This window comes from Cygnus atratus, chromosome 6, assembly GCF_013377495.2.
Source record: "Cygnus atratus isolate AKBS03 ecotype Queensland, Australia chromosome 6, CAtr_DNAZoo_HiC_assembly, whole genome shotgun sequence".
NCBI classification, from domain to species: Eukaryota; Metazoa; Chordata; class Aves; order Anseriformes; family Anatidae; genus Cygnus; species Cygnus atratus.
Genome location: NC_066367.1, coordinates 27,982,023 through 28,003,581, shown reverse-complemented (window position 1 = coordinate 28,003,581; position 21,559 = coordinate 27,982,023). Strand labels below are relative to the sequence as shown.

General features: G+C 40.4%; 1 protein-coding gene across 1 annotated transcript in view; it reads right to left on the bottom strand.

Moving 5' to 3' along the window:
- The window catches only part of CNTNAP5 (contactin associated protein family member 5), a 216,383-nt gene that overhangs the window by 137,332 nt on the left and 57,492 nt on the right, over positions 1-21,559 (bottom strand). The window contains exons 5-8 of the mRNA XM_050711667.1: positions 14,993-15,140; positions 6,579-6,782; positions 3,609-3,793; positions 165-308 (exon numbers count right to left, since the gene is read on the bottom strand). Coding sequence (XP_050567624.1) covers positions 165-308; positions 3,609-3,793; positions 6,579-6,782; positions 14,993-15,140 — 681 coding nt within the window. The remainder of the gene's footprint in view (positions 1-164; positions 309-3,608; positions 3,794-6,578; positions 6,783-14,992; positions 15,141-21,559) is intronic.

Genomic DNA, 21,559 nt, shown 5'->3' with positions numbered 1-21,559 from the left:
CCCACCATAGCAGTCAGTGCTGGGTGGCGCTAGCCTCAGCAATACCATTTTAACAAGCTAATTATACCCATAGCTACCTAAGTCTGAACTCTGTTCATTCAGTATAGCCAGCAGCACCAACAACAGGGAAGTAAAGACGGAAAACAGACATCATTGTTTCTTACCACAGTATAGATCTGAGGTTTGCGCCTTTTTGCCAGGTCAATTATATTGACTCCATTGTAATAAAGGTTCTCAATGCACCCATGGAAATTTTTCCTCTGAAAGGTTCCTGGTTTCCCTGGGACAGGAATGCCTCCGAAGCTGAGCTTTTGGAAAGAACAAGAACTGCATTTAGTTACCACCCCAAAAGGAAGACAGCAGAGCACCGCTCCATACAGCCAGCTGGGATGTTATCTCAGGGACACAGCACACCAACAGCATCATCTCTGAGCATAGAGCAGTGCCCAGACTTCCCAGTATGGGAGTTACAGACAGTGTAGTATTGCAGCTGTTGGAGAAATGCTGCTGCGGACAGCTTTGCGATTTGGACATGGCTTTTATGTGCCATGACACACCACTTCATCAACCTGCTATAAGCAGTCCCCCACCAGGAACACCCAAATTTTCAAGCAGTCTCCAACCTGTGGTTGCTCTGACCTGGAGGCTGTCACCGAGCAGGAAACACCAAGCAATGGGGGGAATAAATTCCTTCTGCCCACAGAGCACTGGATGTACAACTGGAGTTACCCCTTTCCACTCACCATGTATCTGAACAGTTCTGCTTTCAGCCAGTGGAGGGTAGTAGCGCACACACATACTACCCCATTTGCATCTTGCAAATGTTTTGCTTTAAATTTCACTGTGATTTGGGCTTTATAAGACTTACACACAGTATTCGGAAATGAACAGTGTAATGGAAAAGTACTGCAGTTTACACAGTTGAACAAAACTTATGCTGTGCTGTTATCTAAGTACTGAAATACATTAGTATTGTGCAGATTACAACTCATCACTTAAGTAGAGGGCTAAAATTTCCAGAGGACAAAGATTCTAAGGAAGTAGAGTTCCCCAAATCCTTGGAACACAATTACTTTAGAATCCTAAGGACAATAGAAAAGACTGAACACCACAAAAACAAAGCTTATGATAAGCCAATTTTCCTTTTCCAGATTAGACAGCTCATATCTAATCACCTTCACTGGTCTTTTTTGCAAAGTCTTGCCAGTGGTACCTCTGCTTTTTTGTTTGTTTCCATTTTTTCCATTACAGCCAGCAGCATCACAAACGATATAATGTGGGCAAAGATCCTACAGCCACCGCACTTCTCAGTGCTTCCAGCGTGCTGGGAGCTGTGCTGCAATCCTGCTGCATCCATCGCAGCACGGGCACACAGCACTGTGCGACACCACAGGCACGCTGACAGCTGCTGGAACGCGGTCAGCTGTATTCCTCTGTCACTACCCCTAATGGCTCAGCTAATTATTACAAAAGTAAAGGGAAATCTGGGGGTTATTTTTCCTCCCACTCCACCTAGCAAGCCAGGATAAATAAGCAAATTAAACCTCCCTGGATAACCTTGACAGTACTTCTTTGAAAACAAGTCCTTAATGAACTTGTGCCTCAGTTGTATTAATTGATCATTTCACAGAAATAAAGAGTGAACAGACTGCTATCTTATATCACTTGCAGGTTTGTTATTGGTGTGAGGGCTTTTGGGTAGAGATTTTTTTTTTTTTTTCAGTGAGAATCATTAGTTTTTCCTTAAAGCACCAGACTTTCCTTCTTCATGTTCTATTCTTTAAGTCTCCTGCTCAGGGACTCTGCACTGGGTTTCAAAACCAGAAGAAAAATCAATATTCATTATACCACTGCATTATTAAGAAAACAGTTTGCTTGGTGATTGGTAATAATTTTAATTACAAAACTAATGGTTTTATTACCCTCAGTAAGGCCTTTAATCCCCAAAGTGTGCTGAGATAAACTTTCAGTTGAATGTATTGCTGTAATGTTCAATTGAAAGATCCTTTCAGTGCAAATGCAAAGAAAACATGTCACAGAGGTCAGTGCTGACATGCTGATTTACGCCAGCTGAAGATCTTCACCATGCTCCCTATTTTGGAACATCTGGAAAAATGTTCTGCAAATTACATTGGAGCCTGAGTTATCCCTAGCTGGCATCAACCCTGCAGCTGGAAGCAAGGAATTTTATGACTCTGGAATTAGGAAAGCTGATGACTCAAGTGTTTGGTTTTCCCCAACTCCACCTTAAAAGCAGATACAGCTTTGACCCTGGCTAGTTTAGTCTGTAGCTGTTCCAGAATCTCACTGTCCAAATAGTTAGGAAGTTTCTCCTACTTCCTCTATTAAATGTTCTCATGATTTGGTACAGAAGAGTTTTAACAGGTGGACAGACTCCATTTTCAGCACTTTGAGAAATGTAAGGAAGGGAAATTCAGCTGGAACAGGACAGGAGCATAGAGCAGCCACCTGCCACTGCCAAGCCATCAACATTTGTCGCTAAGGTGCACTGGGAATTGGTCTTTCAAAAGAAATAAATCCAAAGTGCAGAGAGGAAACTTTTGACCTCAGAGCAATGAACCATGCCAGTTCAACGCATCCAGACAAGGTGATGGCTCTGACTGTGCAAGCATAGCCCTGTGCCCTATGGGCTAGCAAGACTTGGTAGACAAGTGTGTGGGAATAAAAATTAACATGAGTAATTTGCAAGCAGGTGTGTATAGGTGGGAGGAACAAATAAGATGAAGAACCGTTGTGCATATAGATATGATGATAATGGTGGGGATTTATGTTTGTTTGTTTTAGAGTGTTTTTTTGTTTGTTTGGGGGTATTTTTCACTACAAGCCACAAGAACTGAATTGCTGGAGTGATACAAACTGCACTTTTCTTTTTTTTTCCACACTTTGGCCTCATCGTGGGGGAGCACACCAGCATTGGGTTTGCTGGGCAGGTAAGGTGTTTCTTCTGCTCAGTCCTTCCTTGGCCGCGCAGCTCTGGCTCCCTAGAGCCGGATACTCAGGATCACATCCCCAGATGTGAAGGGATCTGGGTCACAGCCAGATATTTAGACTGTTCTGCTCAGGGTCTTCCACTCCTACAGGGAAGTGGATAGTCTCTACCCACTCTTCTCCATGCAGAACAATCTGAGCAAGGTGGCGTCCAGATAGACACAACTCAGAGCTGGGATCCCCATGTCAATCTGATGCAGTGATAGTGTCCAATGATCCCATTAAAATCATATTGCAGATGATGAGAGCACTTCTTCCTGTGTATGAGTGTTCCCTGAAGACGTGGCCAGAACCAAGGCTTCCACCAAGGCTATACTTTCTAGATTAGGTTTAGTTTAAAGTCTGACATACTTTGAAATATAAGCATAATCCAGTGCCTATTTGTCCAGAGGCTAGCCACTTCCAGAGACTATAGCATGTAGAGTTGCACTGAGGTAGTCTATGATTGTTAAAGGGAACTCTATGGCAAGGAAATATTAAATAAAGAAAATATCTTTGCTGGAAAGAAACAGCTTTTAAGAAACAGTTATTTTCCATCACATTTGTTTTACACCAGTTCAGCCTCATCTCCCATGTTATAACCAAAAGGCTTCACACACCTCATAATCGATATCCAAGTGATCTGAATCCCCCTTCGTTCGGAAATGCTGAGTGTGCTTGTCCACTGTGAAGTTCACTTGCTTGTTGAAGCGCTCTATGAGAACCGAGTGCCAATGCTGGTCATCCAGGAGGCTGCCCAGGGTGACAGACGTGTGGCTGTTAGTGGAGTGCAGGTTGGAGTCCCCTGGAGGGACAGAGACAAGGCATAAGTTGTCAGAATTATCTCCAGGCCCTTAAATCAAGGGTTAGGGCTCAAGAGGAGATAGGAGCAATGCTACTCTATGCAAACTGGAGCTCTGCCCAGAAACAGACCCTTCATAAAGCTTCTCTTAGATTCTTTGGCCCTCTCATTTATATCTGCATGTAGACACACTTTTCCTTCCCTGGTGTTTTAAGAGTTCCCTTTGAGTTGCACCAAAGTCTGCTGTCTATTCACACTAACAAACTACTCCTGACATTTCAGTTGCAACTACGTTTTTTTTATATTTTAGCAAGAAAATTACACCTGACCATTTTCAGAGGAAAAAAAAAAAAAAGAACCACATTCAGTGAAACAACATGATTGCAAGTGTTTCATTCAATTCTAAGAGATCCTTAAACCTGTTCTAGATCTCTGCAAGTTTAGATTAAGAATCATAAAAATATTTAGGGCCTAGCCCTGGTGATTTCAAGCACCCTTCTGTTTTCCAGCTGCCTACATGTCTGAACATTTCAGAGACTCATTTAAAGGGAATGTGTTTTTTATTTTATTATTTTTATTTTGTATTAATATCCCAGCAGAATGGAAAGAAAACATGCTCCAAAACTGTCAGGCAAGATGCAAGCACATTCAGGAGCACATGTCAAAATACTTGCCCCTGACATATGAATGGACACGGAGGATATGAAATAGCCAAAATCTGTAAATTTGAGGCTATTGTTGAAAGAAAATAACTCTTATCTGAGAGTATGCATTCACACAGCCTCTTCCCTGGAAGAAGTTAAGATAATATTTTTAACTATACCATACTCTCATCCTAGCACTAAACATTTGGAAGAGGAGGACAAATCAATGGAGTCAAAGGATTCCATATTCAGAGGTTCAGGATGCAGTTATTTGGTCCAAGTAACATTCAAATAACTAATTAGAAAAATATTGCTTCATCATTTCTATCATTTGATGAACAAACTAAATTAAAAGAAAGAAAATACAAGTTGGCAACTAAACAATTACTGAGCTTACGTAAGAATGAAATCCCAGAGAGCTGTGGAAAATTGTTACTAACATTTAAAACAAAGAAAATTAAGCACAAGTAGAAAAAATGCAGAAGAAATTATCTTGAATTCCATTTTAGTGTCTCCAGTTTGCTACCACGAGTTTATGACTTCTTTACTAGACAAACTTACTGAAGTGTTCTGGAATTGGAGAAGAGGGCTTCAGGGGGAACTTAACAATATGTCTCAATAACTGAAGGGAAAATGCAAAGAAGATAGAACCAGGCTCCTTTCAGTGGTGCCCAGTGCCAGGACAAGAGGCAATGGGCACAAACTGGAACACAGGAGGTTCTGTCTAAACACCAGGCAGCACTTCTGTACTGTGCAGGTGACAGAGCACTGGCACAGGCTGCCCAGAGAGGTGGTGGAGTCTCCTCCTTGGAGATCTTCAGAGGTTACTTGGACGTGGTGCTGCACACCCTGCTCTGGGCGGCCGTGCTAAAGCAGGGGTTTGGACCAGGTGGCTTCCAGAGGTTCCCTCTGACCTCAACCATTCTATGATTCTGAGAATTGCTACTCTAAGATGTGCCCCTACAAATACCATATATTACTTGATGTTACACCTCCCATTTTTATTAAAACCAGCCTTCAGCAATCTAACCAATGTGAACATGAACCACAACTGGCTCAGACTACTTTATTCAAAGTTATTAAGTTTGAGAGCAGTAGTGAGAAATGTGGATCTTAATTCCCTCCCCTCCTTGCCCCCACCCCCGTGGTTAACAAAAGTAAAGGTTTTTGTTTTAGCTTTCCATTTAGATGGGCTACGGGGGCTTTCACACCAAGTTAAACATCCAAATACAGTAAATGCAGGTCCTACCCTGACTTAAGCGCCAACAATGCTGGCATGGAAACTTCTGCCCAACTCAGACCTCTCACATATGAGAAATGTGAGTCAGCATGAACTGTTGAGGCAATACCATGGCTCTCCCACAGCTGAAGCTAACGAAGATTCTGCAGTAAGGCTTGGAGACAGGGAATGATCACTCCTACTACAGTAACTCCTGACATCAAAGTGCTTTAGTGTATTCACCAAGAAAAAGCAAGCACCCTTCTACAGAGAGAAACTAAGCCAGCCTTTCTTCTCCTCCTGCAATCCAGCGTGATCACATGCTCAAGGCCTTCCAGATATTCACAGTTCCCAATTACAGCCATCTCCAGGAACAAAGCAATATCAATGTGCACAATGTTTTGATCGGAGTGTTTTCATTTAATTTCTGCGTTCTCTGCCAAGTTCTAATCACAGAATGGAAAAAATGACACAGCGAAAATAAACCTTTAGAGCCCCAAGCCATACTTCCTGGGAATGATGTTCTTAAAAATAACAACAATAAAATAGCAATAAAAAAGTGAAAGAAGGAGAACTTTTTAAAATAAGTAATAGCACTTCTTCAATGCATCATCAAACAAAGACCAAAAGTAATCATTAAGCAAGCTCTACTGTGGCCATCTCTAGTTAGGAGAGCCAAGGTCTCTTCTTGGCTCATCTATCATGTGTCCTGCATGACATCAGTCAAGTCTATTCTCTTTTCTTTCCCCTCTCACCTTCTCTGACCAGTATTTAAACTCTGAGTTCCCTGAAGCACACAGCAGGTGTTGCTGGTCTGAGCTGAAATTACTAGATACTGCTTAATATAAATAATATATTCATAAAAGCAACTTGAAACAATCCTTGTTAGAGCAATATGCGCACCAATAATCCTAACTGTTCTTACCCAGGTTGATGTGCAATGAGAGCTTTCCTTTCTGCATTTCTAAGGTAATGTAGTCTCCACGCTGTCCTTCTCCATGGAATAAGACTCCATCCCCCTGCATGCTCTTGAACTTCAAGGAAACCACATCTTTGAATGTGCTCATAAGCTTCTGATTGAACCTGTAGAGGAGGGAACTTCTGCCATCGAAGTCTGCAATATCTGACTCTGGGAGAAAGAAGATGACAAAATGAAGAGGGACAGCATGAGGAGAGGGAACATAACATCTCAGAATCTTTTAAATTATTGATTAGAAAAGTGTACGTCTACAGGATGTACATGGCACCTGTGCAACTCTGGAGCCATGTTACATTTCATCCATTTCCAATCCTCTCTGTTCAGGTTATAAGGAACGCTAGAATTAAAACAGAATTCCTCTGCAATTTTCCTCCTCATTCTCATGCAAGATTTGTTTTCTCACTTTACTTTTTAAAGCAGACCAGGTGCTTTCCAATGTATTCAGATCTCCAGAGCATCCCTTGTCATGCTTGTTGTTTGTCTCTTAAACACACACAGGATATTATTCATTACTTTGAACACTTCAGTTCTTACTCCACTCACTTTTTCTAGCCTCAGAAGTGTCTGTTGAGCTGTTTCTGCATGTTGGCCATGCCCACATCCACCTTTGCATCCAAATAGGCATCATCTTAGCCTCTAGGGTTGGCTGCTTGTTTGTGATGGGCATTTATCAACCATGTTTCTGCATGTAAATTGACTAGGCTGGCAAGAATTTTCAAATACCAGTTCAAAAAACTTTTGAAGGGATTTCATGGGAACTGGGCATCTAACCTGATTATACACCTTTGAAAATCCTATTAGAAACATATTTTCCTCTTCAGCCAGCCTCCAAAACTTGATCATTGTGATGGGAAACAAGCTGTCAGTTCTTCAATTGCAATTAATATTTCCTGTGGCAGCAGCAAAATACAGTACTCTCTTTACAGAACAAAGTGGCATTTTAAGCAAAGCAGATTTTTAGTAAACTTGTTTTTTTTTGTTTGTTTTTTCTTTTCTTCCCTCTCCCCCGCTCCTTTTTTTATTCCTTCACCCTCTTTACATTACCAGAACATTTCATGTAGTTTTAAATACTTTTAACTAATGCATCATAGTCAAATATGACTGACAAATATTAATTCAATTCTAAGTTTTATCCAAATGCAATTTGTTAAAAACCATGGATAAAGTATGTACTTGTAAATAATAAATCTGTCAATTGGTATTTCCTTTTCTTAAGAAAAATAATAAGAACACCGGAAGAAAACAACAACAACAACAAAAACTCTGAACAAGCATTTAACATTCTATGTAACTACTGGGTTACATATAAAGACAGAGAATATCTTTGCAGTGAAGAAGAAGAAAGAGCATAGGCTTTGTTTGCAAACCACATACTTTAATGATAATCTAAAGCAGTTGTTTTTTTCATTTTCTTTTGAAAAGTATCTGAAAGGTCCATAAGCAAGAGAATCAAGACTTCCTGGTCAGCAACCGTGTTATGATTAAAGCTAGTGTTTTAAGTCACTTAAGCTACCTTGAGAGTTTTTCCACCCTTTTGACCTTTAATGGTAGTTTCACTTTTTCCTCTTTAAAAACCAGAAATAATAGTTGTGGATCTCCCACTCCTTTTTTTTTTTTTTAAACTGGACCCAAATTTAAAGATTTTTTCAATTAAAAGCTATTACACACTCAGAAAGTAAACACCTGTTAAAACACCTGTTAATGATTTGTTACTACGGAAGGCATCATTCCTAAACTTCTACATGTCAGAACAACAATTTGTACAAAAGTTTGACAGCACACTACAAACTTGCAGGTAGTTCAAAATTTAAATTTCATCGGAAATTCTGCCACTCCCAAACTGATTCCATTCCAAATAAAAAGACAATTATCTATTCAGAAGATTGAAACTACAAATAAATTTATCCTGGGAAAAAATCCACTACAGAATAAACTAAACTAACTTCTTATCAATGTTGTCAGAATTATAAAATGCTGTTTAGAATCACAAGTGTAACAGTTGTTGCTGTAGGAAGTATTGTTACAGAAGTATTCATGCCATCTGCTTTCCCTGTTTTTACTTTTGATTTAGGTGTTCAAGTTCACCCTCCCCCTCCCTAGAATTGCTGCTTTCTCTCTATTCACGCTTTGACTGCCAGTTTCTATAAAGAAAATTCAATTCAAGGTTTAGTTCTTATGAATTTTCCCTAGCTATATCAAATACTTCAAGTGGTTTAAAAAGTGAATTCTAAGTACATCATAAAAATAGTTTCATTTTAACACAGGCAGGAATTGGGAAATAGCTTACTAAATACACATATATATAGTATTTAGCATTTGATTTTCAGTGCATTTTGTGGTTAAAGTAGATTTTCTGGCTAAGTGTCCAAAACAAAGATACTACAAGAGAAAGAGAGAACTGATTCAGTGGTGTCGTATAGCAGTCTTTTTTTCTTTCAAGATCCTCACCCCAAATAATCCAGGCTCTCAGTCTGAATTCACACTTCACTCCTTGTTCTTATCTCTCCACTAAGCCACAACACAACATGCAATTTCTAGAACAGTTCTGATACCAACATTTACAGAGTGTAATACAAAGGAAAACCTGCTTCAGAAAAATTCTGCTTCACTAATTATCAGTTGTGAGGACACTGGCCAATAAATAGCCCTGAATGAAATGGGAATATGTCAAATAAATGCTAACACTGGCTTCCAAAAGTCATTAGTGGCAGTTTGCATGACAACAAATCATTGGCTTCCCATTAAAAACTGAAAGATCTAGCACAATTCTAATGCAGTCACTGCAGAAAATTTGCTTGATTGCTTGGTATTTATTTAGAGCCCACACATGCCTGTAATCCACTTGCGCAAGAGAACAAGGATTTGAAATTTTATAAATCTCAGGAAATCTGTAAAAATAACAAACTAAAAACATGTGGTTTCATTCTGCACTACCCACTGGTTTACTTGTGCTCACTGAAGAGAGACTTTATTCAGTCTTCATATTTTCCTATGCTGTCCTCCATCAACAAAACTACAAAATTCATCAATAGTGAGATCAGGTAAAAGCTGCTTCTTCCATGTTATTCTTCTCTGACCCACAATTCAAACATTCCTCTGCTGTAAATACATACATCCTTCTGCTCACAGGTGAAAAAGTCTCCATACAATAGAAATTCATCAAGCTTTTCTTAAACTCATTAGAGGTTGTGGCTCAAGGGAAGCAGGGTACTTTATTCCACTTCAGTTTGGTTTCCCAACACAGATCCTAACATTAAAGTCACTTGGAGGTGGTTGGAAACAGTCAGTTGAAGGTGGATTATCAGGCTAAATCAGCCTTAAATAAATAAATAAATAAATATGGCAACATGTGACTAGAGGACTCAACCTATGAGAATAGTTATGCTGACAGAAGACAGGCTGGGAGCAAGGTGAGTCTATGGAGTTTACCTGTGCAGCAAGGAGACAGGTGGCAGCAGAGAGGATACTCATTTATTCTTATAAAGATGATCCTCCCTAGTGATTTTGGAAAAAGTAGCCACACACTAGGCAAAGTTATTCCAAAATATCCTTAAGGTACAGTTTCAATTTGAGACAAAAACTCTTATTCTGGCACCTGCATCAATGAACAGAAGCCTTAGCTCCCTGTAGGAGGTAGGAGCTCTGTTCCCTGTCAGAGCAGACATCCCTTCTGGCTGGTCATGACTTTCTGGTTTCAGGTAGTCTGAAGCAACCTGACCTCCCTCTCCACAGATCTCTCAGACATGCATCTCAAGGGATGAATGTGAATGAGCACCTCAGAGGTGACTGTTCTGCTAGGCAGCTTTGACCCTATCACAAATCTATGTCTGACTCCTGGTAAGTGATCCTTTGGGTATTTGTCTTACACAGGTGGTTACAAACACTACTGGTCAGTGCCATCAGACAGACAGTGGTTCTCTGTAACGTGTTCTTTTCCATCTTATCACAAGACAAAGGAGGGAAAGGTGGAGGGTAGGGAAGAGAAAGAGAAAAAAGAGATCAAGAATCATTTCATCTAAAAACACAATATCAGATCATATTCCCTGGAGCAACGACAGCAAAAGATGAGAAATTTGAGTCCTGAACTGCAAATGAAAAACTCATCTCTCAAAGGCAGAAGATACCCTATCTCACACCCTATCATTGTTTCTCCTGTGGTTTCCCAGCCTGTTAAATGAACATACCCCTGATCCTGCTGATGCATTTTGGGCCGTTAACCAGTTATAGAATATGATCAGCATCTTCAATGCAGCTATAAATCTTATCCTATAAAAGCAATTGTGTCAGCAGATTTTTTTCCCCTGCGCTAAGCTAACAAGACTATTCCCAAGTATAAAGATAGTCCCATGCTCCCCAGCATCCAAAGCAATTGGTTTGCCAATTGTCTGAACACCAGCTCTGTTGTAGCTCCAGTTATCTGTTATGATCACACTACTTCTGGAATCTCTGCTGCAAATGGCCAGTGAGAGCTAACGCACACCTCTTCATGGAAGTCTCCATTTAACTCATCATACATCCCTTTTTCTGAACAGGAAGCATCACTGTATGCTCTTTCAAATCAAGACCATTAAATTCCTATTTTAGTACCTATTTTGAGGATGTGAGATGGAATCTTGCAGGAATTTCCAAGAAATGTAATTAAATTTCATTTAAATACCTACTTGCAGTGTGAGAAGGAAAACAGCAATTAGCATGTGTCCTCTGACAGCTCCGAGTGCTTTGTTTCACGTGGACTTTGAACTATATAGGCTAGGGTCAAGCAAACTCATAGGCGTGAAAAAGCTTTGCTGGTAAATATATGTATTTGTGTTCCAATGAAACAATCTCAGCTGGCAGCTAGTTAGAGGGTGAAAATAAGAAGAAAAAAAAAAAAAAAAAAAAGGAAAGCTCTTTTGTTTGACAGACTAGTGTTTGAGATAAATTCATAATAGTATATTAATTATCCCAAGAGTAATGAACTACAACGAGTGCCATTCAGTAGCACAGTTCAGTCACATGGTAAGTCAGCCACTTTGTCATCCAGTGTATATTGCAGTTAATCTCTAATATGATCCTTCGATATTTTTTTGTTACTGTGTTCTGGCAGAGACCTCTGTGACCTACAAGACCTGATGCCTTCCATCTGCCTCCTACTACACAGTCATCATTGAAAGCTACCTCTACCAGAAGTTAGCACAAGGTTGTGCTCCTGGGACCTGTTCAGCAGTGTGCTGCACAGCACAGGCATGCTCCACAACTGGAGGTCAGAGCATTGCACAGGCACAAGAGTGTCACACCCAGTTCTGCCATCACTAAAAAGCTTAAGCAGCAAAGCCACAAACCTCTCCTACAGCTGCCATCTTCTGCTCAAATACGCAACGTTAAAAAGGAGCTGATGAGATCAGAGACAATCCAAGGAGCCACAGGCCATTTTGCATGCCTTGGTGTAGCAGAGGGGTGCTCAGCTTCATGTTTGGCAGTAGTCTCGTATTTTAACAGACATACAGCAGCACATTAAATTCAAATGGCCTAAGCTGTCAGTATCCCCAAACTTTTATTTAAGCCATCCAATGAATGCTGCCACTTGCACAAAAAGAATCTCCAGCTTGCCTGTAAATCATTGCTTCTGCGACTTTCTGCCCAGAATATATCACTATAAAGCAACTCTGTTTCCAGATCAGGTACTACACTTTGGGGCAGCAGTTGCTTGAAAGGTGGAATATACAGACAGAAGTCCAGCATCACCTGAATTTTAACCTGCTACCACAAGTAGTTTAAGAGGTAGAAATCATCCAGCAGTTGCAGATGCATATTTGTGCAGGATCTGGTTCACCTGTGTCCCTCATAAATGTGTTCTCTTTTTATATTATGCTTCACGACTGTAATCAAAGCTAAAATGCTGGTGGAAACACTTTCTTCAACTTTAGTGGACTTAAGAGCAAGTAGTCTGTTTGTTTACTTAACAAAGCCTTTAAATCATTCCAACAGCATAGAGAGGATTGGGCATAACTGCGAATTAGGTTCTTACAGATTAATTTGTATCAGCTTAAACCTTTGGTACCAGTAGGTGATTAGAATGCTGTTCCTACTTCCAGCCTCACATCCCTTCTTTCATACACACAGACGCTTGCATGAAGTGTCATCTCTTAGAGGTGCTGTACATTTGGGCCATTTGTTCTTCCTTAAGTTCCATTTTTTCCCTTGCCTGTCCCCTACTGCCTCTAGTGATTTTATGTCATTTCTTTTAACTTTTTTCAATTTATTTATATATTTCCTGTGCCAGGATTGAACATGGTGGATGAGTCTGTATGCTGTCGAGCATTACAAAATGCATTATGTAGGGGTACACCAGCTCAGGATCTGCTGCAGACATTCCATCAGTTTAACAGTAAAGATGACATTTTATAAATGATCATACATCTTCGTACAGTGCTAGAATGCCTGGGTTAGGAGTAGCCAAGACTGTGAAGCTATATAAGCAAAACTTGTAGACAGGTATTGCTTGGCATACACAATTTGCCAGACAGAAATCTGAATGGCGCATTTATATAAATGGAATGAATATTTCAACACCCTGTAAAACTTTTATGAATCCCTTTATTTCTTTTCTGCCTTGCTTCAATCTCACACCTTAATTCTCTACAACCATTTTTATTTCCAGTAACTGCAGGGTACAGGATAAAGAGGAAGACTTAGATGATATCAGCACAAGGAAACTCAGCCAGCAAGTCACTCTGAAGTCTTCTTTATATCACAGAAGATACAACCACAATCTGACATGGAGGTAGTGCCCATATAGTATTTCATGTGGAGAGCACCAAATCACATTCAGCTGAAAAAAATTCCATCTTCAGTTCCAGTTTTTATTTGCAGCAAGTCTATTTGGACTACATTTTTTATAGCAGAGGTTTGGTCACTGTAATGAAAAAAAAGTTCCTTGGGAATAGATGATATAGCTGTTTTGGAATGATGACATCAAGGGCAGTTGGTTTTGATTTGCAGGTTTCAGTTTACAGGTCCACTGGTGGGAGTGAAAAAGGTCTCTTGGCATAAGTGGCTACCTGTCCAGACCAGGACATTGCAGGTCTGTACTTAAATGAATAGTCCATAGTGCCTGAGCATCAAAGTAGGTGGAGAAGCAGCATCTTAAAAAAAAAAAAAAAAAGCTGAATGGAACTTTTGGATCAACACAGACTATAACAAGATCCTTCAGGCAAAACCACATGAATTGGCTGTAAAGCCTGAGAGTGCTGATGAAGCCACTGAGAGTCCAGGAGTGTGCTCTCAATTCAGTGGAATCATGTGAATCAAAAGTTTTAAGACAATTTGCACTTTGATACTGCTCAGATGAATCCAAGAACTGTCCCAAATAGGAGTTTTTCTACTTTTCTATTTACAACCCCTTTTCTACACCTCCGAGGAGGAGATAAGGACCTAATCTAAATAGGGAGATGTACAATTACAGTAGCATCACATGATGGTGATCTGTGCCACGCCACACTGAATTTTCTGGCCAAAGCTTGCAAATCCCCTCAACTCCCCCATAAAATTTTACCTGTCTCCAGCAGTGTCTCTGAACATTATAAAGTCACATTTCAGAAATAAAACCACAGCCACCAAAGAAACAAATACTGGATTTGTGTTTCCTCATTTGTGCACTTGTCTTCATCTTATGCCTGGGAGCAACACTGGTTCTTTTTCTTTACTTCCATACTCTTCCATGGTCATAGGTCATATATCTGCAGTACACAGAGATAACTACGCAGATGAAACACCCTCAGGTAACAGTGTTCATAAGCTGCTCCAAAGCCCACATGACAAAGTGATACAGACAGTGTCTCAGAAGATCATCACCATATCTTGAAGAAAAGCATGGAAGAAAACTCCCATGCAAAACCAGTAAAGCAGCAAAATTCTCTCTGAAGCTATGAAATCATCAGCCTCAAATAGAAATACTAGCTGCACAAGCTGCACCACTCTCCTCAACTAGATAACATTCCTTAAAAACAAAAATAAACTATTACATACTAAAAATACACTTAAGCAGATGGTAGTATTATTCCTAAATTAAACCCTATAAAAAGATCCCAAGTAGCTCTGTGTCCTTCAATGGGGCAGGAGGTTCCACAGCATCAGACCACCTTGTGCTCACAAGCAGCAGCAGATCACTGTGTTGGGCTTAGCTCTGGGAAAGCTTCACCAGCTGAGCTAGATGGGCTAGTGCATCCCCATGCAGAAAGGCAAGGGCAACTACTGAAAAAATAAATGACTACGTATTCCATGTTGCATTTTAATTCATGCTCTGATGCATCCCTCCTGCATCACTGACAGCACCAACAAAAGCTCTTTGAGAAAATGTGAGTTAAGACTTTGCCACTTACTATAGGAGCAGCCGAAGACCTCCACTCTCAGTCCTATCTGCCCACCGACATTCCACTTCAGAGGGATGAAGCGCAAGAATCGGGCTTTCATGGAGTGCAGGAGCTTGTGGTGAACCACACTGTCAGCATTGCTGTTCCCTGTGAAAACCTGGAACAACAGAAGCTTTAGTGAGCACTGAGTTCAGAATTAAGGATGTAAAAATCATTCCCTTCCCTGATTCTTGGTCTTACAAATTACTTAAAATTATTTCAATTGTTTTCTTCTGAGTGCTGTGTGTCTTCTGCAGTGAGAGAGGAGGGAGACAGGAGCACACAAAGCATCTCAGCAGTGTGGAGGAACATATACAGGGTGTTGCAAAAGCAAGTTGTAGAAGGGATTACAGAAGATACCACAAGCATTTCTTCAAGCCCAGGATATTCCTGAGCACCACAATACTCCACCAGACTCTGACACACCCAAAGTCCCTTCAGTACAGCAAGGCTCAGTTAAGCATTGTGTCATTCTGCATTCAGGTCAGCAGAAAGAGATGGACACAAGGCACTGAGATTGGCGAGAGCTTGGTAAGGCAAACAGGAAAGTATACATGTACACATGCCACAGAAAACTCAGCAAGACACAGAAAGAGATGAAAGCCTGAGTCAGGACACATGACAGTCAGCAGTTTGACAGCTTGCACTCATGAGAATTAAAGCCTGCACAAACAGTAATAATTAAACTTTCTTTTCTTGACTATTTGATTAATTGCTTGCAACTGCAAGCCAAAATTAATGGCCCTACTCAGAATTAACACTCAATAAAAGGAAATTCTCCCTTGGAATTTTTACTCAAATGTTCATTTTTTTCCCAAAAAATGTTGTTAAAAATGATAAAAAAATTGAAGATCAGGGTGTTCATGCATTACTAAATCCAGCGTGTCACTGTTTTTTTACAACTAAATTCAATAAAAGTACTCTTTAACCTTTATAAGGCACAATACTTCGAAACCTTAACATACTTTTTTCATTTCACCTTAAAAACACTGAACTGGAAAAAATCTCCTGTATGCGCTAAGACTTGTTTTCTGCTCAATCATAATTGCAAAAAAATAGCATATGCCTCAATCTCTAAAACATGGTTAGCAAGTGCATTTCATTGCTATTTTGCACAGCTCTGAAGATGAATAATCTTACTGAAACAATCTCTACGACCCCAGCTACCTCAATGAAGTGAAGAACCCTTCAAAACATGGGACTTGTTAGAAGCTTATCAGGCTGAAAAGGGTATATAATTCTGCTACAGAATCCCAATTGTCCCCCAAGCTTTGTTTATCCTGTATCTCTTATAATAAACTTTCTCTGCACAAGATCTTGTTTTCTACAAGGATTTTGTGATGGTTAACTAACCTCTTTCAGATTCAGCTATATTACATAATTAAAACCTTCTGGATGCGGATGCTTGCTGGTCTTAATTCAAAGTTAACCACGTACAGCAGCTCAGCAGCCATCGGATATGTTTTGAGGAGTGCCACAAGTAGCACTTCAAGATGTCCTGGGCTTACTCATACTGCTTTCTAGATGGCAGACAAATTCAAATTCCAGCAGAGATAATTTCAGAGGGTTTTTTTTCCCTTGTATTTCAAGTGAAATGATCTTGTTCTTCTCAGTAATGAAACTGTCAGCAGAGAATAAATCTCACAGTCAGAGTTGTGGCAGCATTCGCATTTTTATTATGACACTCACAGATATAATAAGGTGGATGGACAAACGGGAGTGTTGTTTGTATGTTTAGAAAGCTCATTTCCTGAAATCCTGTGATTATGTAAAAACCTCACCTTTCATAAGGAGAAAAAAAAAAAAGAAGAAAGAACAAGAAAAGAGTGGGAACAAAAAGTTTTGAGTCTTCCCAGTTGTGAAAAAAAAAAAAAAAAAAACATAAAATGTAATGACTAGAATGCAAGCAAAAGGTGCAAATTAAGAGACAAAAGAAAAAGAACACCTTAATATAGCAGTACTGTGAAACAATTTCAGGTTCTGTTTTTTTTTTTCTCATAATCCTCTAATAGACAGGGCTGTCAGTACTGTACATTGTATCATAGTCCACAAGCTAATAATTTTCTTGTTTATACGAAAAAGAAAACATTCTGGGAGACCATATTGAAAAGCATCGCACCTTTAGAAATACCTCCTTGCAATGAGGAAGTAATGGGAACTAGGTGATCTGTGCCTACGTAGGGCAAACTGAGCAGTCCACAATTTCCTGCTGGTGAAGTGGGTAGGAATACAGCCTGTGCTGACACAGCACCACTCAGTCACCAACGGGTCCTTGCGACCACTGGAAAATTGCAGAGATGTCTCACAACTACCCATAGCTACTGCTAAGGGCAGTTCTGACACCCTTCTCACAGGGCAAACCTTTAAGGAATGTTTTTATTATTATTATTATTATTATTATTATTTTATTCTTTTTTTTTTTTTTTTTTTTTTTTGCAAAGCTCATGCAAACCACACCCCCAGGCACACCGCTCAGGAGCATCACCATGGTTCACAGAGGCAGTCCCCTGCTCCAGGCAGACGGTGCGTGCAGCACGCTTCAGGGGCCTCTTGTGCAGTCAAAGGAGTCTTGTGCTTGTGCCAAGTAAAACTGAGGCAGCTGTACCCTGCTGTCTGTAAGCAGACCCAGGTGCCCACCCACAGGCATCTGTGCCAGCACATTTCTTTCATGACACCTCAAGGAAGAGCCAGAATTGCCAACACCCATACTCCAACACAGTCACAATCCAACCTGACATGCAGCTTTCTAAACATCCTTCCCATGCTAAAATAGCTCCCTTCATAAAACAAATGCATCCTTTAGAACAGTGTTTATCAAGCTTCTCTAATAACCAAAGAGCCACTGAAATTTTTGGAGGAAAAAAAAATCCACAGGCAACACATCGACCTGCACCTTTGAGCCGGATTTGCATGCAGCCAGCACATCGCTGCTTGTTGCTAACTGCAGGGCATCACTGCGTATGCCTTTAGGATTGCTTTGATTTTCACTTTCAACTCCCACTGCTCTACAGATCACCTTCTGATGTTTTATGGAGCACCTGTGGGCTGTAGACCATTGATTGAATAACACCAATTGCACAGATGGTCACTTGAAAACTCAGATCCACAGCTGACACAGAAATAATCTATCCATTAAAGAAGATGAAACAAGGACGCAGTACCAGATTTCTTAGCCCTGGTGGCTCAAATATTGATTAACAGTAAAGTTATCGGTGAGAACGGCAGAAATACTTCCTCTTGAGAAACAGCCTCTATTACAACTTGTTGCTGACAGGGATTAATTCACAGGAACAGAACAACAAACCAGCACAGAAAACAAAGCACCCACATGGCGTTTCCCATGCAACACAGTTGCTCTAGGAGGGAGCATAACACTGAAATCTCACAAGCCCTATAAACACAGCAGACTGATGATTTACCTGGGAAATTTTGCTTCTGGCATTATATGGGGCTTATAAATCAAAAAGCTCCATTAGCACCAGATATTGCCACCAGCTTCTTGAAGGCAAAACGCAGCCTGTTCCCAGCACTAGTGGCTGTGAGGTTAACAGCTTGCCACGGGCTGCGCTGCCTCTTGGACCAAGCTTGTTTCATGATGCCTGGCTGCATGGTGCCCTGCTGTGACACAGACTCTGGCACCGCAGTAATATTTTATGTGGCTTTTTAATGAGCCAGCAAAGACAGGTCCTGCTTGCATGAAGAGGTGACATAAGAACAGCTGCAGTGGTTCGGAGCAGGGTCTGGCCAGCCCAGTGCTCGGTTCACGGGTTATGCTGAAGGTGAATAAATAGAATTCCAATTTAGTACTGCATTAGCAATAACATATATGAAGAAGAAAACTTTCAAAAGATGTTCAAATCTCAAAGCTGCTGGTGATATCTGGAATTTGGAAGTGTAACTCCCTCGGGGACAAAAAAATAAACAAAACAATGCAGACAATTTTTGTTTTTCTTTTTTTTTTTTTTTTGTTTTGTTTTAATACAACTTTTTCATTCACAAGGATCCCAAAAGCCGTTTAAGGGGAAGCACTCAGGAAAATGTTGTGCAACTATATTGAAATACAACAGTTGGTCAATAACCCTGCACACACACATTTGTTTCTCTGCTTGATGTATTAATTCAGATCCATGCCAGATCATACCAGTGAAAGATCTAATATGTTCAACTTTAGGTTGCTCTTTGGCCAAACTCTCTCCAGGTTTAGACAGACAAGTAGAAATTTGGTGCAAGAAAATTGTCTGCTCATGAAAGCCTAATCAATTCAAAAGATAGCATCAGACTTAGAACTTTATCTCAGTCTCCCTGCATGCACACTCTGCACAGCAAACAGCATCTTATTTACAGATCTCCAGAAGGTGGCTCCCATAATGACTCTGCTGAATATATTTTGCTCTCCCACTTTGTTAGGCAGGTAATGGGATGGGTTCAAATTGTGTATGCAAACAGCAACATAGGCCCAATCAGCCCTGAACAGTGAGCAGGCAGACCTGAGGTTAACTATCTTCTAGGGGAGATATTTTAGGATGTATTGAGTACTCTCATTTCTGCCAAAGTCACTCTGATGAACTGAGCTGAGGAAAAAAAAAAAATCAGATTATGAATGTGCAGAGGGCATATAACACAGATGTTAGCAATTTACAATATTTCAACCTCCACTGAAAGAAAATACAAGTACAGAAAAGAGCACTCCACCTTCAAATCTCACCCATGATATTGCAGTATGCTTCCTCCCCTGCCTAAAGAAATAAGGACAGGAGCACACTTCATTCAAGATATCCAGCAGCTTAGCGAAGGAGCCAAAGTGAGATAAAAAGCAGCCAAACCTGTCATAAATCCCAAAACTGCAATACTTTGAGTAAAGCAATGCCATTCTCCCTTTTAAACTTCCTTACTAGAATGAGAAAGATCACAAACTGGAAGGAGTTAGCACTGTGATGCAGAACATGCTTCCTGTTCCATTCCTCCCAGGACCTTCTCTAATATTTGAGTGTACGTGCACTTTAAACAAAACATGAATTTCTAACTAAGAAACAGGAAAATCTGAAATAGGAAGGAGAAAACATTGCCTAGTTTTTCACATTTTCTAAGTTGAAATAAGCTCTGAGTCACAGATGGCTTTTATCTTCTCAAGAGGCAACAGAATTTCAGTCCTACTCAAATCAACGTTACCTGAGATATAACTGCAGAACCATTGAGTATTACATCCTGGTTTTGGGGGGAAGTCACAGTCATCTCTACCTGTATGTGTGGAAAGAGACTGAATGGTACCATGACAAGGACACAATAAAGCCACAAATGCACCATATGGAAACTCAGCAGCCTTTGATTTTAATTGAATGCTACAGTATTTTTACAGAATTATACTGCATCACTGCCTGCTAGCAACACCTAGGGTCTATACAGGTTTCTGGTAGCTAATCAGACTTTTTATAGCAATAAAAATTAAAGAATCCATTTAGGTTTTGCTGCAAAATGAAAGCAACTGTCAGTTTTGGCAAGTCTGGAAAATTTCTTCACCTCAGCCTAGCCCCAAAACTTAAAAGCATACATGCAGATGTAAAAAAAAAAGGCCTTGTACATTTCACCTTTTTTACATACCATGCACATCAATAGTGAAAAATGTTTCTTTGCTTATGTAATGGAAAAGTCCTGTTCCACTTATCAAGTCATATCTGTTAACGTCATGGAGAAAAGCAATGAAATTGCAATTCATGTCCAGACTGTGAGCCACTAAAAGCTCCAACCCAATTGGAAGGTGAGCTAAGAAATGTGGGGTTCATGGCAGGACCTGGCCCCTGGGAGTTGCTCTCCTTCAGCATGTGGCCTTAAAACAAACATCCCTTTGCTATTAGTGGGGGCCAGACCATGGGGAGTAGGAAAGGATGACGAGGAAGACTGCATTTTAGGTCTTTGTTTTCACCTAGGATGCAGCCACATTTGGCACACAGAATATAAACTTCTGCATTGTGCTTTCTCACTTTTTCTAAGGAGTTATTTTTTTTTTTTTCCAGAAAACTCAACTCAAATGATCTCTAAAACTGAAGTACAAATTTTTCTGCTTTCGGGAGTCAGTGTGAGCCTCTTCCACTGATTTCACAAGGTTACAGTCTGAGCCCAGGAGGACCCAGCTGCCAGCCTGGTCCAGGGGCTGGAGGCCCGAGTGGGAGTCAGGAGGGTTGGATGTGTCCTTTGAGCATGTCACATACCTCCAAGCATCTCTTCCTACTTCACATCCATCTTCCTTGTTAATGCACCACGTTCTTCATGACAAAATGTGGCCAGTCATTTCTGGTTAGCAATCCAATCTACTGAGCTGAGCTGCCTGTTTCCAGGCTCATGTTTTCCTTTCTAGGTTAAACACCATGACTCCAGGTAGTCCAAAGCCTGTCCTATCTTCAGAAAGAGCAGCCAACATTCTGCTTATATTTTGCTTTCTTCTTTCTTAATAGCTGCTTAATTTTCCTCCATGAAACACTCATCCTTAACAAGAACATCAGAAACAAGCTCTCCCAGCACAGTGTCTGAGCTGCTATTAGG